General features: G+C 46.4%; 1 protein-coding gene across 1 annotated transcript in view; it reads right to left on the bottom strand.

The window, feature by feature from the left end:
• The window catches only part of BMP6 (bone morphogenetic protein 6), a 97,221-nt gene that overhangs the window by 1,062 nt on the left and 82,210 nt on the right, over nucleotides 1–13,949 (bottom strand). Inside the window, exons 3-6 of the mRNA XM_069853679.1 lie at nucleotides 13,713–13,861; nucleotides 12,301–12,498; nucleotides 2,379–2,455; nucleotides 64–174 (exon numbers count right to left, since the gene is read on the bottom strand). Coding sequence (XP_069709780.1) covers nucleotides 64–174; nucleotides 2,379–2,455; nucleotides 12,301–12,498; nucleotides 13,713–13,861 — 535 coding nt within the window. The remainder of the gene's footprint in view (nucleotides 1–63; nucleotides 175–2,378; nucleotides 2,456–12,300; nucleotides 12,499–13,712; nucleotides 13,862–13,949) is intronic.

Genomic DNA, 13,949 nt, shown 5'->3' with positions numbered 1-13,949 from the left:
GACGATGGTAACTTGTTTATAAATTCACCTATTGCTTTAGCGTGGAGCTTTCTGGAGACTTACCAGCGTTTGTACAATGGCATGATTGGTTGCGTTCATATGGGCGTTGAGTGGAAATGAGCACTCCCCGTCACAGTAGTTGGCTGCATAGCCCTTCGGAGCGATTATCCAGTCCTTTTTAGGAAGCAAACAGAACGTGATTCAAAATTAAAAGTTGCCAGCTTGTACAGACAACTGCATGCAATTAGGAGCAGCTGAAATTTTTCCACTACTTTTTTCTTGAGAGTGAAAATGTGTTTTCAGTGAAACTGCTGGGGATTTGTTTGTGGGTTTTTTGTGAGCCATGAATTCTCAGTGGACACACTGAATCTAATGACCAAAGAATGGTGCGTGTCTATGCACAGCTTAACTGGCATGAACTAAAAAAAGTTTTATTCCTAATGCTGTTGCTGGGTTGCCTTGTGGGGATTGTGGTTTGGATACCTTTATGTTCCAACGTTTCCTGCAGGTTAGGCCCTCTGGCTGAACTACCTTTCCTAGGTTGAATCACAGCCTCAGCTGGTGTCCCCTCCCAGAGAAAATCACGTGCATTCATGCGTGTGCATGCACACATGCACAATTCAGCCAGTGAGCTCCAGAACAGGACTGTAAAACACTGGTGTGTGCCTCACAGATACTCTTCCAGGGATGCTAGTCTGCTGAGGCCACTGGAGGAAGTGCTTGCTGTATAACAGCTTCTCCACATCTGCCAAACTCCTAAAAGGAGGGACAGGACAGCCAGCCCTGAGCTGCACGCGCAAGCCACGGGCCCTGGTGGCTGTCTTGAGTGCCGTGCTATGGAAGAAGGTGACTCTTGATCATAGGGCTAACAAAAAAAAAAAAAGAGCCCAATTAACAGCATCACCCATGAGCAGGAGACATTTCTCCTCCCTCAGTGTTGGGGGCTGCGGGACACCCTGCAGAAGGATGTACTGGAGCATTTCACATCCACACAATTCTTAGAGGATTTCCCCTTACGTGACAACAATTACCTGGGTTAGCTTAAATTTTGCCTCAACAGGCCTGATCAGCCAGAGGCTGTTGCTGCAGTTTGCTAACCAGTTTGTTGTTTGATTGCTAACATGAGAATACCTGGGCAAAGCAAAAAACAGCCCTTCATTTTATTGTACTAGTTCACCCATCATTTGTTGCCAGTTGACCAAACTGCTATTCATAAGACACTTTCCTGCTACAGAAGTCAGTACAGACCACGTAATTAAATTTGTGGTTTAATGCAGTATAAGTGTAAGAGAAATGCCCTACTGCTAAGAAAACTGATGGATGTTCTGAAGGAGACAGCATTGCCCAACAACTGCAGGGAGCTGCTGCCCTGCCTCCATCATCTCACTACAACAATTAGGATCTGGATTCCAGCTCCTGCAAAGAGCCCTTTTGGTTTGTGGCCTCCCTTTGGCAGCATCTTGCCTACCTTTCTGCAACTAGAAAAGTGAAGGCAGCGCCTTTGAGGCTTTGATTTTCACAACCGGAATATGCTGCCTGGCTGGCAGCAGGGCAAGCAAGCTCAGAAGGAGGTGGAAAAACCGCACAAGTAAAAAGAAAAGCCACTAAAAAGTAATGGGGAATGGACTCGGCACACAGACATAGTTGTGGCCAGTGGGCTGGAGCTGACATAATGTAAAAAATGCTGCTGTCCAGTTAACTGGGAGAGGACTTCCACGTGTAGGATATTACAGAAGCAGCAGGGCAGCCCTGGCATCCAGAATTATAACTGGTAGAAACATTAGCTGATAGAAATGGGACCTCCCTCACAGAAGGGCTGAATAGAAGGAATAAAAAAAAAGAGGGCATTCTTTGAAATGTGATGTTTGATGACACTGTGGCCTGGCCCTAAGTAACTTACTCTAAACAACTCTCTGGCCTCACAGTGTTGCAACTAAACCCAGTCTTCAGTCCACCTACCACAGCCCATGCTAATTATGGGGTAGGGGTGGAGTATTTCAACACAATGGCCAAGGTTAAAATTAGGCTGATCACTAGAAAAAAAACCCTCATTTTGTCAAAATCACTGCTTAACATCAGGGTTTTTTTCCTTGTCATTAGAGGTACACAGTTATGAACCTTTGCCCATACTGCGACTCCTGTGAGTGACACAGAATGACTGTATACTTGAATCTCATAAAGTATCAAGCTTCCTCTGGATCTTATCAAATGTCACAACTATCAATATTTATTTGCCCTTCCCTGTGACTGGTTTTAGTGGGGAGGCAGAAGGGACATTTTAAAGCATAATAGCAGCCTTGAGTGGAATTACCATGACACTGTTTAGATAACATTTCATAACAGTATGTCTAGTTTACCCAGAGAGAAACATCACACACCTGCCATCCCAAGTCTTGGAAGCTAACATAAAGCTCATGCTTTCTGCACGCTGTTTTTAAGTCACTGCTGTTGTAATCTGTTAAAAGAAAAAGAACAAAACAGGAATTAGAAAGTAAAACAGACACAAGCATCACTGGAGGGCACAGCTGGCCAGATGTGTGCATGCTGCAGCTCAGCAGTGAGAAACAGTGAGCTCCCTCAGCAGCCAAAAGGCTAAAGGTGTTGAGGGATATCCAAAGCAGGGCTGAAGCTTTTAAAATGCCTGTGGGACTGGAAGCACCCAAGTAATGGTGGCTTGGTAATAATTCCTTCAGCTGCTTTTAATAACTTGACAAGCAGTGCTTGTAAAACACCTCCAGAGAAACAACTTAGTAAAAATAAATCTGCTCCCAGACCAGCAAGGCTACATCCGTGCTGGGTACTCGAGCTTGCCCTGCTTCTTTGGCTGCAGTTTCTGATATGTGCCACCCTAACTGGTAAGCTCAAAATGTACATGCTTACTGAGAGAATTACAACACTGGGAAGGTTAATTGTTGCCTTGTGCCCCTGTACCTCTTAGAAGTCCTTAAACAGCTAAGATGTCTCATAGCCAGCGAAGCCATGTCCATGTCCTTCTGCGTGCCTTACCCCAAGCGTGCCTCACACATCAGACATGGTTCCACAAACACACCACCTCTGCTCTTGGACCTTTACAAGCCATGCTCTGAAAAAGGTGTCTCCTTCCCATAACCAGCTTATCTGCAGATGACACAGGATTTGACACACTCTCAACATTAACTTGCTCCTTGGAGCCAATACTCCATGGAAGAGTGGGTGTGCAGGGCGCAAAGCCCTGACCAGAGACCTTCCTCTTTGCCATGACGCAACATATGAGGATGTTTTGACCATGCAGAAGCTGCTCCCAATGGCCCTACAAAATGCTGCTATTGACAGCCAGTGGAATTTCCCATTTATATTTGGAAAGAGAGGCGGCTCCGCATGCGAACACCTGGAACCACAGCAAGTGGAGGAACTGAGCCGTGACAGAGGGGCCTTTCACCCCCGGGTCGTTGCACAAATCCAGCCTTGAAGGGCACTGGCTGATCTCCTTGCGCCTCGGGCAGCTGCTGGACCTCACCGCAGCAGCAATGGAAAACAGCTTTGCAAGTGGGGTGGCTCAAACCCGCACTTCGTGCCTGATGGGAAGCACAAGAAGAAAAGATGGTAGCAAATTCAGCTGATCAGTGTGGGAGCCCAGGTCCCCGTCTACTCAGTGACACACGTGCGCTCCTCCCAGAGCTGGACCCAGACTGGCTGTGTTTTCCTCCAGTAACTTATCTACAGGGGCCTCCTCTCCTCTTGCACACCTCATTTGCAAGTAAAGGTGCATCTGTCAGCAGGCAGATGCCACACACTGATCCGCCTGCTGCCCTGGGCCTTTTGGCTAACCAGCCCCCTAGTGCCCCTAATGTGGCTTTAAAGGGCACCCTCCCAGCGTAGCTTTCCCCAAATGTGGCAGCTGGGATAGAAAAATATTTTTAGTGACTTTTTCCTTGGCTCTGAATAAGCCTTTCTTTTTCTTCTCTCCACCACCCCCCTCAAAGTTTGGGAACTACAAAAGCAAATATTTATTCAAAAGAAAAACTATAATACTAAGAGCACATCCAACTGCAGTTAAGGGCAGCACAGCATTACAGCTGGGTACAGTTAACACTGAGGTCTGAAAAAACTCTACACCTCAAACCTATCCTCCAAACCACCAAAGATTAGAGAGTTGTTTTTAGAAGCAGTTTGGGTTTTAAACTTTAAGGATTGCATTTCAGACTTTCAATAGCTTCACTTCAATCATGGATTTAATCAGGTGAGCAGAGCTGGTTAACAGCCTGCTGCACCATAAACATTCATTTTCAGGAGCACTCGGTAGCAAGGATGGAGGTGTGTTTCAAGCTTTCCATTTTCAAACCAGACATAGCCTGTAGAAACTAGGGTGTGGTGGAGTTTTTCAGATGAAGCTTTTCAGTCCCTGGCTCAGCCCAGGCACAAATCTCTAGCATGCGATGTTTCTAAGTGATCCGATCACAAGGGGAATAAAATGAAAAGAGGGTACTTTTAGTGGTCAAAAACTTTCATTTAAATATCTGAAAACACAACTTCATTGTTCTTCAAGGGGAAAACCATCTGTATTTGACAGCAAGTTACAAAGACGTTGATCTATTCACAACCAAGTGGGCAGAACCATGCTGCGTTCCAAATCCAGCTACAACTTAACACAAATCAGCTATGGGAAACGCGAGAAGGCAAGGGAGGCAGAGAAAACAGTAGTGGGAAGAAAGGATGTGAGCAATCACAAGTTTAAGAAAATAAAGGGAAAAAAAAAAAGAGCTGCATAACAAGCTACACAAAGCAGAACATGTTTTGAATGTGTCCTCTCTCACACTGCCTGAAACCGGTGCCCCAAAACAAGGCCTGGTTCACTGGTTAGCAACCGAGTCACCCAATTCACACTCTGCATCAAGCACTGACTATTCAAGGCAGACACAGACAGCCCTGCCTCCTCACTTGTTCAAACTCAGCCTTTGTTTTTCTTGAATGTCAATGTATCAAACATCCCTTCTCCCTGTTTAATGGCTTTAAATTGAAAGAGGGTAGATTTAGTTTAGACATATGGAAGAAATTCTACACTACAGAATCATAGAGTCACTAGGTTGAAAAAGACCTTAGAGATCATTGAGTCCAACCGTACCTGTCTACTACTATACCACATCCCTGCGTGGGGATGGGAAAGATGGGATCTACCCATCTTTCAACTGCCTCCAGGGATGGTGACTCAACCATCTCCCTGGGCAGCCTGTTCCAGTTCCTGATGACCCTTTCGGTTAAGAAATTTTTCCTGAAGTCCAATCTAAATCTTGTCTAGTGCAACTTGAGGCCATTTCCTCTCATCCTATCACCTGTGACTTGGGAGAAGAGACCAGCATCCACCTCACTACAACCTCCTTTCAGATAGCAGTAAACAGGTCTCCCCTCAGACTCCTTTTCTCCAGCATAAACAACCCCAGTTCCCTTAGCTGCTCCTTGTAAGACTTGTGCTCCAGCCCCTTCACCAGCTTTGTTGCTCTTCTCTGCATGCACTTCAGTACCTCAATGTCTTTCTTGCAGTGAGGGGCCCAAAACCTAACACAGTACTCGAGGTGCAACCTCACCAGTACCAAATACATGGGCACATTCACTTCCCTGGTCCTGCTGGTCACACCGTTTCTGATACAAGCCACGATGCCATTGGCCTTCTTGGCCACCTGGGCACACTGCTGGCTCATGTTCAGTCGGCTGTCAACCAACACCCCCAGGTCTTTCTCTGCCAGGTAGCTTTCCAGCCACTCTTCCCCAAGCCTGTAACGCTCACAGGGTTGTTGTGTCCCAGGTGCAGGACTTGGCATTTGGTCTTGTTGAACCTCATATTGCTGGTCCCCGGCCATCAATCCAACTTGTTCAGATCCCTTTGCAGAGCCTCCCTATCCTCATGCAGATTAACACTTCCACTCAGCTTAGCGTCACTCGCAAACTTTCTAAGGGTTCACTCAATCCCCTCATTCAGATCATTGAACAGAACTGGACCCAGCACCAAACCCTGGGGCGCACCACTTCTAACTGGCCTCCAACTGGGTTTAGCTTCGTTTACCACAACTCTTTGGGCCTGGCCATCCAACCAGCTTTTTACCCAGCAGAGGGTAATGCATGTCCAGGCCAGTGGTAGCCAGTTTCTCAAGCAGAATACTGTCAGAAATGGTGCCAAAGACTTTACTGAAATCCAAGTACGCTACACCCACAGCCTTTCTTTTGTCCATTAAGTGGGTCACCTTGTCATAGAAGCCAATCAGGTTAGTTTGGCAGGACCTGCCTCTATTAAACCCATGCTGACTGAGCCTGATCACCTAGTTGTCCTGTGCGTGCTGTGTGATAGCACTCAAGATGACCTGCTCCATAAACTTCCCCAGCACTGAGGTCAGACTGACAGGCCTGTAGTTCCCTGGATCCTCCCTCCAACCCTTCTTGTAAATGGGCATTACATTTGCCAACCTCCAGTCAAGTGGAACTTCCCCAGTCAGCCGGGACTGCTGGTAGATGACAGAAAGGGGTTTGGTGAGCACTTCTGCCAGCTCTCTCAATACTTCAAATCACCTCAAAATGGGTGAGGCCCATATAAATGTGAATGTCCAATTGACCAACCAGGTCTCTAACCATTTCCTCTTGGATCGTGGGAGCTTTGTTCTTCTCTCCCTCCATCTTTTGGCTCAGGAGGCTGAGTGCCCAGAGAACATCTTACTTACTATTAAAGACTGAGGCAAAGAAGTTCTTAAGTACCTCAGCCTTATCTTCATCCTTTGTCATTATTGTTCCCCTGCATCCAGTGAAGGATGGAGAATCTCCTTGACTCTCCTTTTGTTGTTATTATATTTGTAGAAACATTTTCTATTATCTTTCACAGAATTAGCCAATTTAAGTTCTAGCTGGGCTCTAGCCCTTCTGATTGATCCTCCTCTGCAGGATCTCACTTCATGCTTGTAGTCCTCCCGAGATGCCTGCCCCTTCTTCCAAAGCTCATATACTTTCCTCTTTTTTCTGAGATATACCCAAAGTTCTCTGTTCAGCCTGCTCTTGTGCCACCAGGATTTCCTTCCTGAAAAGCAACCAGCCCTCTTGGGCCTCTGCCCCATGGCAGAGGGGTGGAACTAGATAATGTTTAAAATCCCTTCAAACACAAACCCTTCTATGGTTAACCTTCACCCCAAGCTCCCTTGCCCTCTCTTCTTGTTAGGTTTGCCTACCACGCCTACTTTATGGAACGTACTTTAGACCAACTTTAGGGATGCTACAAACCTTTGATCAACACTTAGCAGTGGCTTTCTGAATCGGGGGTGGCGGGATTGCAGAAATACCAATGCACATATTAGCGATCCATCCCCTACAGTCTGGGGCTCAACATATGCCCTAGAGCCACGTACTTAATACACATAATTATGGGCCTGAAAAAAGAGGAACCCACACAGTAAATTATTTTTGGTGGTGAGCTAAAGCTTGCTGAGCTACAGAAGTTGGCCTCCACAACCTATTTTCTCCAAAACCTAGAAAGCAGTATCAGCTACCCTAATTGAGCGTGCTCAACTGTTTTAGACCAAGCTGCTGTTTGAGGTGGTTTGCAGCACAAGACCCAACAGCCAAGAGGCAACAGGGTACGTGGCCCTCCCTGGAAGCCCTGCAGCAGGGAACCAGGGCCAAGAGGATGCAGCCTGCAGCATGGAGGGCACTGCAAACAACCACTGTGGTGTGCTACCATGACACAATTTGCAAGGATTTCTTGCCAGAAATCTTCAAAGTCTCTGAGAGTTTAGGGAGCTGCTTGGGAGCTCCTATAAACTTGTTGTGGGTTTAGCAAAATCATCTCTGTTTTCTCCCTGAATGTACCAGTTCAGAAACACTAGCCTGGCATTTACAAGGCACTGCATCTAAAAAAGTAAGATTTAAAAAAAAAACCCTAACCCCCTGGTTCTGCACTTAAAATTTAACTTCCAGGGCAGCACAGTTAAAACAGCACAGTAAAGGCAGCTTGTCTCTGTGGGCTGTTTGCACTGAACATTGTCTGCCTTCACCAGAGCCCAAAACTGACTTTCTGCAAGCACAGATGTTTCTCTTAAGACTGGACACTGGCATTTGTGTTGCGGAAAGGGGAGAGAGAATAGCCTGACCCTAATGGTCTTCCTCCTACAGATACTTATACAACCACCTTAGATTTCCTATAACCTCTCCCCCATTAAGTGCTGGCAAAGAATACGTAAATATTTACTGAGGTCGATCCAACAGGGAACACCCTTGCTGCTCCCAAGGTGCCAGCTTACCAAATTCCACACTGTAATTAATTGCTTATGTGGTTGAAAAGAGCTTTGACAGAGGTCTCTAAGGCCAGCCCCTTCTTCTTGGTCTTTGACTTCGGTGATTTGTCCGGATAAAGCCAGTGTAAACTGATCATGCAGTTAATAACAGCCCACTTCACATGAAAGCGATCTGCTTGGGTGGGAAGAAGGCGAGATGGCGGGCTGATTGTGAACTCACATGTGAAGGAACATACAGAAACACTGGCCACACCACTCCAGTGTGTATCCAAACACCCTACTAATGGGAAGATTTACTGTAAGATGATGAAGTTTATTAGTAAGCCCCTTGCCACTGCAAAAGCATTCAGCCTTATTTACATCCAGTGCTTGTGCATGCTGCCCTTTGCAGTATTTAGGTCTTGTACATGTGGGGGAAATCTGCCTGGTGCCATGCATGTCTGCTGGAAGGGAAGTCACTTGGAGGACGCCTCCATTTCTCACGTAGCACCTCACACCAGTCCCGGAGACCTTGAGGTGGCTAAAGAGAAGGATCTGAAAAGGGTTGTTGCATGAGTTTCACTCAAACCAGCAAGCGCAGCCTGAAGTCAGACATTTAAATGTGACTCTTTCCATAAGGAGGGGCTGATGGGAAGGGATGTGCCTGAAGGCTAACTTGCAGAAGAGAAGGGTGATCAACACTAGACAAGGCGATAGCCCTGTACGGAAACCGGTATTCAGGTAACTGACAGAGGAGCTAGCTATGTGGCAGCAAAGCTCTTATGCTCGAGGGTCACCATCTGTTATGTTGAAGAGAGTCCCCATCTCTTCAGGTTAACTAGAGGGTCAGCCCAGAGTTTGAGAACACGAGCTAAACCCACCACAAGACACAGATGAGCGAGGGCCTCCAAATCTTGCAGCCAACAGCAGAAAAACACCTGTACGCTCCTCCCATCCACCTCATTCCTCTATGTCCTGGGCCAGAACTGTTGTATGATTTTCTTCTGCAACAGACAAAGATACTTCCTTTTCCTCCTGCTCAACCTCCTTCTGCAGAAGAACAGAGCTTGGCTCCCAGAATGCATTGACACAGGACTCTATGTCAAAGCAGTTCATTGCCATGGGGGCTGTTCTGTTCTGCTTTATATAAGTTAGTCATAATTATGTATTTATAATACAAAGAAATTATCATTCTTGGTGAAAAAATACAGACTGTTGTGATTCTTATGCCATAACCTTAGCATCTAAGCACTTGGTTACGACTGCAAGACAACAACTGCATATCAAATGAAGCACAGCAGGGTCCCAATCACACACACAGCATCATGCCTTCAAGTATCATCATATCCAATGCTAGTGCAGCAGCACACTTCATGCACTCCAAACTGTGGGACTTGAAATGCTTTGCATATTTGGATAGTAAATGGGGCTTTTTAAAACATACTGCCCTGATCTTTCGGTAAAGAAAGAAAAATCTTTTGGACTGAAGAAAGAAAACCCTGTGTATTCACAAACACATAGGAAGAACAGTTCAATCTATGAAAAAACATCAACATCAGCCAGCTCTCTTGCTCTCCAGGAAAGAAACTGCCCTTAAGCCCTGAGAACCAGCAGCAATCTGGTTCAGAGAAGAGCATAGACCAAAAATCTGACTAGATGTAAGATACAGTGAGAGAAGAAGATGTAAACGGCCCACAGAATCTCAGTTCTGCACTAACTTTGGGTCCAAATGAATCAGGACACCCTCGGAAGAGTAAAGTACTCTTCAGGGTAACCCCTAGACTCATGTCCTACTTCATCCGGGAGCAAACACTTCCCTAGGCCCATCATGCATCAGGGCACAGATGCAGAAACCCACACAACTGAAAAGGAAAAAATCCCTGTGATCTCTTTAACACTAAAAACACGTATCAGTCATCAGTGCCTCTTGGGCTTTTAAATGAACCACTTCTTAAGGAGATTGGAGTCTAAGCATGTCACACTTAGAAAGGAAAATAAGCTGATGCAGTCATACATCTTAACTTAACTTAAATTCCCCTTCTTTCCCCCACCTTTAATCCACAGAGGCTCAACTACATCTTGTTGACTGCTGAACTGCCAAATTCCAGGTTTTAAATTAAAGCTGGCTTTGAGCTAGAAAAGCTCAAAAAAGCCCATGAGACCACAAAATGATCAGCTTTTTTTTTTTTTCCCTTTTTGTCATTTTATAATTTTAAGTGTGGTGTAGTCAAGAAAGCAGCAACATAAAAAACCCTTTTTGCCCAATATATCTGCTCCCTCTGGAGCTTCGAGTCACATCATCTGATTTAACAGTAGTGAAAATTTGGTTTTGGCAATACAAAACTTGCAGAGCTAGGGAGAGAAAGTTGGAGCCTATCCTGATCCTACTACCAGCGCCACAATACAGCAATGCAGTAACTAACTTTCCCAAAGCACTGTGAATTCATTAAAAATTTGGTTCTTGCGATGAAGAGAGCACACCAGTAAAGCCCACCTGAGCGGAAGAATTGCACGCTACCTATGTAACAACTGGGTTTATTGCTTATAGCGTCCAGATGAATAAACTACCTAAGCCCTTGGCAAGCTCATCACACGGGAATATAGCCCAGTGAGCCCGTGATACTCGCCTTTAAAACAGCAGCTTGGAAACCCCAAGATTAAAACAGAACCAAAGCTGGTCTCAGTAACTGGGACCAACAGACAGCTCCACCTCTGGGACTTACACAAGGTTCTCACTCCAGATTAGATGATAACTCCTCCAGCAATGCCATGCTGGCACTGGCTGGCCCTCCTCCGGGAGGTCAGGCTGCAGAACCGAGTTATTCCTCCTGCCCTTAAAATCTGTGAAGTGACATTTCACACCCAAATGAGTCCAGTACTTGCATGGTAAAGCACAGAAACCCACAGCTACGCTGCAGCATGCATCATGAGGACACACAATAGCTGCTAGTGGGCAGCTGCTGTAGGCATGCACTAGCCCTAAGGGCAAGTCTATTTCCATGCTGGGCTGGAGCAGTAGGGCTGCACTGGCACATGGCCATACCCAGAGCCTGGCCACCAACCCTGGAGGGGCTCTGAAGCTCGCTCTGGTTCCCTACAGGCTGCCAGCGCCACGGCCAGCACAGGGCCACCTCAGGTACAGTGTGGCTCACCCACAACCCAAACAGAGGACAGCCTACTGATTCACACCGGCTAAGTTTCAGTAACGCTGGCTCATCTCCCCATGCTGTGTCTGGGCACAGACTAAAAAATACAGCTGCCTCTCTTCCTTGGGGTATAGTCATTTCTAGACATGGGAAAAGCAGGGATCCTATTGGAAATGAAGGGGGCAGCATAAGCAAATTAATCAAGTAACTTGGAACAGGCTGAAATGTTTGAGAGGAAAGAAGGTACTCAATGAAGGAAGGACTTGTAATGCAGGACAGAGTAACTGGCAAACAGGCATGACTTAGAAGACAGGACACTTAACTTTCGTCAAAATTTCAGAGTTATCCTGTAACACACACTGGCACTTACAAGGCTGCTGTACAACAACTGCAACACACAACCCTTCAACAGCAAACAGGCAAGCCTCTTTGCCTGCCTGGAAGTGCACTTTACTGTGTATATACCGCTGTTCTCACAAGAGAAAAAAAAATAAAACGATCACATACTGTTCTACCAGGGTTTTTGCTAAGAAAAATCAAAGGAGACTCTGCTGGAAATGTGTAAGTTCAATACCATAAGTCTCAGTGCAAGCAGAGATGGACTCTTTTAAACATTGCATTTTATGTGGTGTAATTCTAAGTAAATACTGAGTACCAAACAACCTATAAGCACGAAGTCCGGAGTTAAAATGCTTCACCCCCCCATGAATTCAATGGTTGCAACTTCACACCAGGGTCTGGACTCCACTTGGATTTAAGTGGACTCCTGTAAGTCTCATTATGTGAGGCTCCCTCTCCCATCCCCATGCAGATGTAACCTGTTTCTCCAAGGAAAAGCATCCCACCTTACGTCCTCCTTCTTGCTTTTGCACTCTAAAGCAAATCGAAACACTAGAAGCTTCCAGACAAAATGGGTGTTGCATGATTACCTGTGACACCAGACACCCTGGAAACATCCTGAGCCTGAGTGGAGCGGTTGCGACTCTGCTGCCTGCGCCTGCTTGTTGCTGACCTCGTGGTCCGAACGTGAACTTCGCTCACTTTGAAGAAGGCCACCATGAAAGGCTGTTTGTCATAAGGGCCATCTCGGCCTATAAGGCCTGCTTCTCCAGGATTTACACTGAAACCTTGAAATGAAACAGAAGAGTGTTAGAGAAATGGTGCTGTTGGGTTGCTCTTTCCAGAATCACGGTATCCCCATAGGCAGCATTTCCTTTCTTTTATCACTAAACACACCTCTCCTGCCATCATGACCTATGGGAGTTTATAACATCACTCCATCCATCCTAGACAAGAGGCTCTGCCGCAGCACCTGGCTCTTTGATACACCTGTGTCATCTCTACTCCACTTCAGGCATTGAAGAGTTATACAGATAGATACACAAACCACAAAGTCCTGATGTGTTATTAATTTAGTACTGCTGCCTGTGAAACACAAGAAGCAGAGATGGGATCAGGAGACCTCTAGAGAAAGCAGAGGGCAAAGAGATAGGATGCTTTTGTCAGGAGCACAGGGACAGGCTCCCTGTCCATTTGGGGATGGGGGCTGGCACTAACATTTCCTCAGGGAGAGCAGTGAGTGGCTCCTCTGGCCTCAGTTGACCCCACAGGTGTATCAAACCTCAGCACAAAGCTAGAGGAAGAAAACATAAGTTTGGAGACCAGGAAAGATGTCACTGTCATCTTTTTGTTTACCTTCTGCTTATCTAGATCCTGTCATTCCCCACCACTTGTCTTCCAAAACTCAGTTTCACACTCTTTCATAGTATCTTCTCTCCTTTTCTATCTTTTGAAGTTTCTGTGGGCTGTGAAATGCTATCACTGCAGTCACCCTCAGAAGGGCCAGCCTCACATAGCAACTGCACTGTTTCTCCAGTGCAGATCTCCTGCTTCAGGTTCGATGAGATCCAAGCAGCCACAGCAGCCAGCTGACTTGCCATAAGCCCATATGTGGAGGCACATACCCATACACCTGCCCTCTCCTTTTCCTTTCACCCCTACATGTCACCCCACCTGGAATCCCAGCTCCAAGCCCCCTTCCACCTCCAGCTCAGGAACTGGGATCCAACTCCAGCCTGTCTTCACCACCTCATCCTGCTACTGTTTAGAGGCACCTGCCCTCACTCATAGGGAAAGCCACATCTGTCACGGGGCAGCCAAGAAGCTGACCTGACAGCCCTCAATCTGTGCCTTCAAATGCTTTGTTCAAAGTGTTGGCTACAGTTTCATAAGAAAGCAGAGCACCCATTCCCCACATCGCAACTGGACTCTGTTAGCATCACTTCTAGACAGCATCCAAGAGATCTGTGAGGTTACTTGCATTAACTGGTCTATAACCTACCATCCCGGGTCACCACGCTCAGCTGCAGTCCCATGTTGTGCTGAGGGTTCATCACCCACATGTTACTGGTGGCAGTGACATCAAACTCCAGCCAGCCCTCCTCCGAGGCCCACACTGCCCGCGTGTCCAGCAGAAACAGATCAGAGGCCCTGCAGAGAAGTGTAATGACAAGATTGTGATGTCTAGGATCTTCTCCCCTGGTTTTCACTGTTACAGAAGCAAGAAAAACTGAAATAA

The sequence above is a fragment of the Phaenicophaeus curvirostris genome, chromosome 3, assembly GCF_032191515.1.
Source record: "Phaenicophaeus curvirostris isolate KB17595 chromosome 3, BPBGC_Pcur_1.0, whole genome shotgun sequence".
NCBI lineage: Eukaryota > Metazoa > Chordata > Aves > Cuculiformes > Cuculidae > Phaenicophaeus > Phaenicophaeus curvirostris.
Note: the sequence above shows the minus strand (reverse complement) of the source record. Positions and strands in the feature narration are given on the sequence as shown.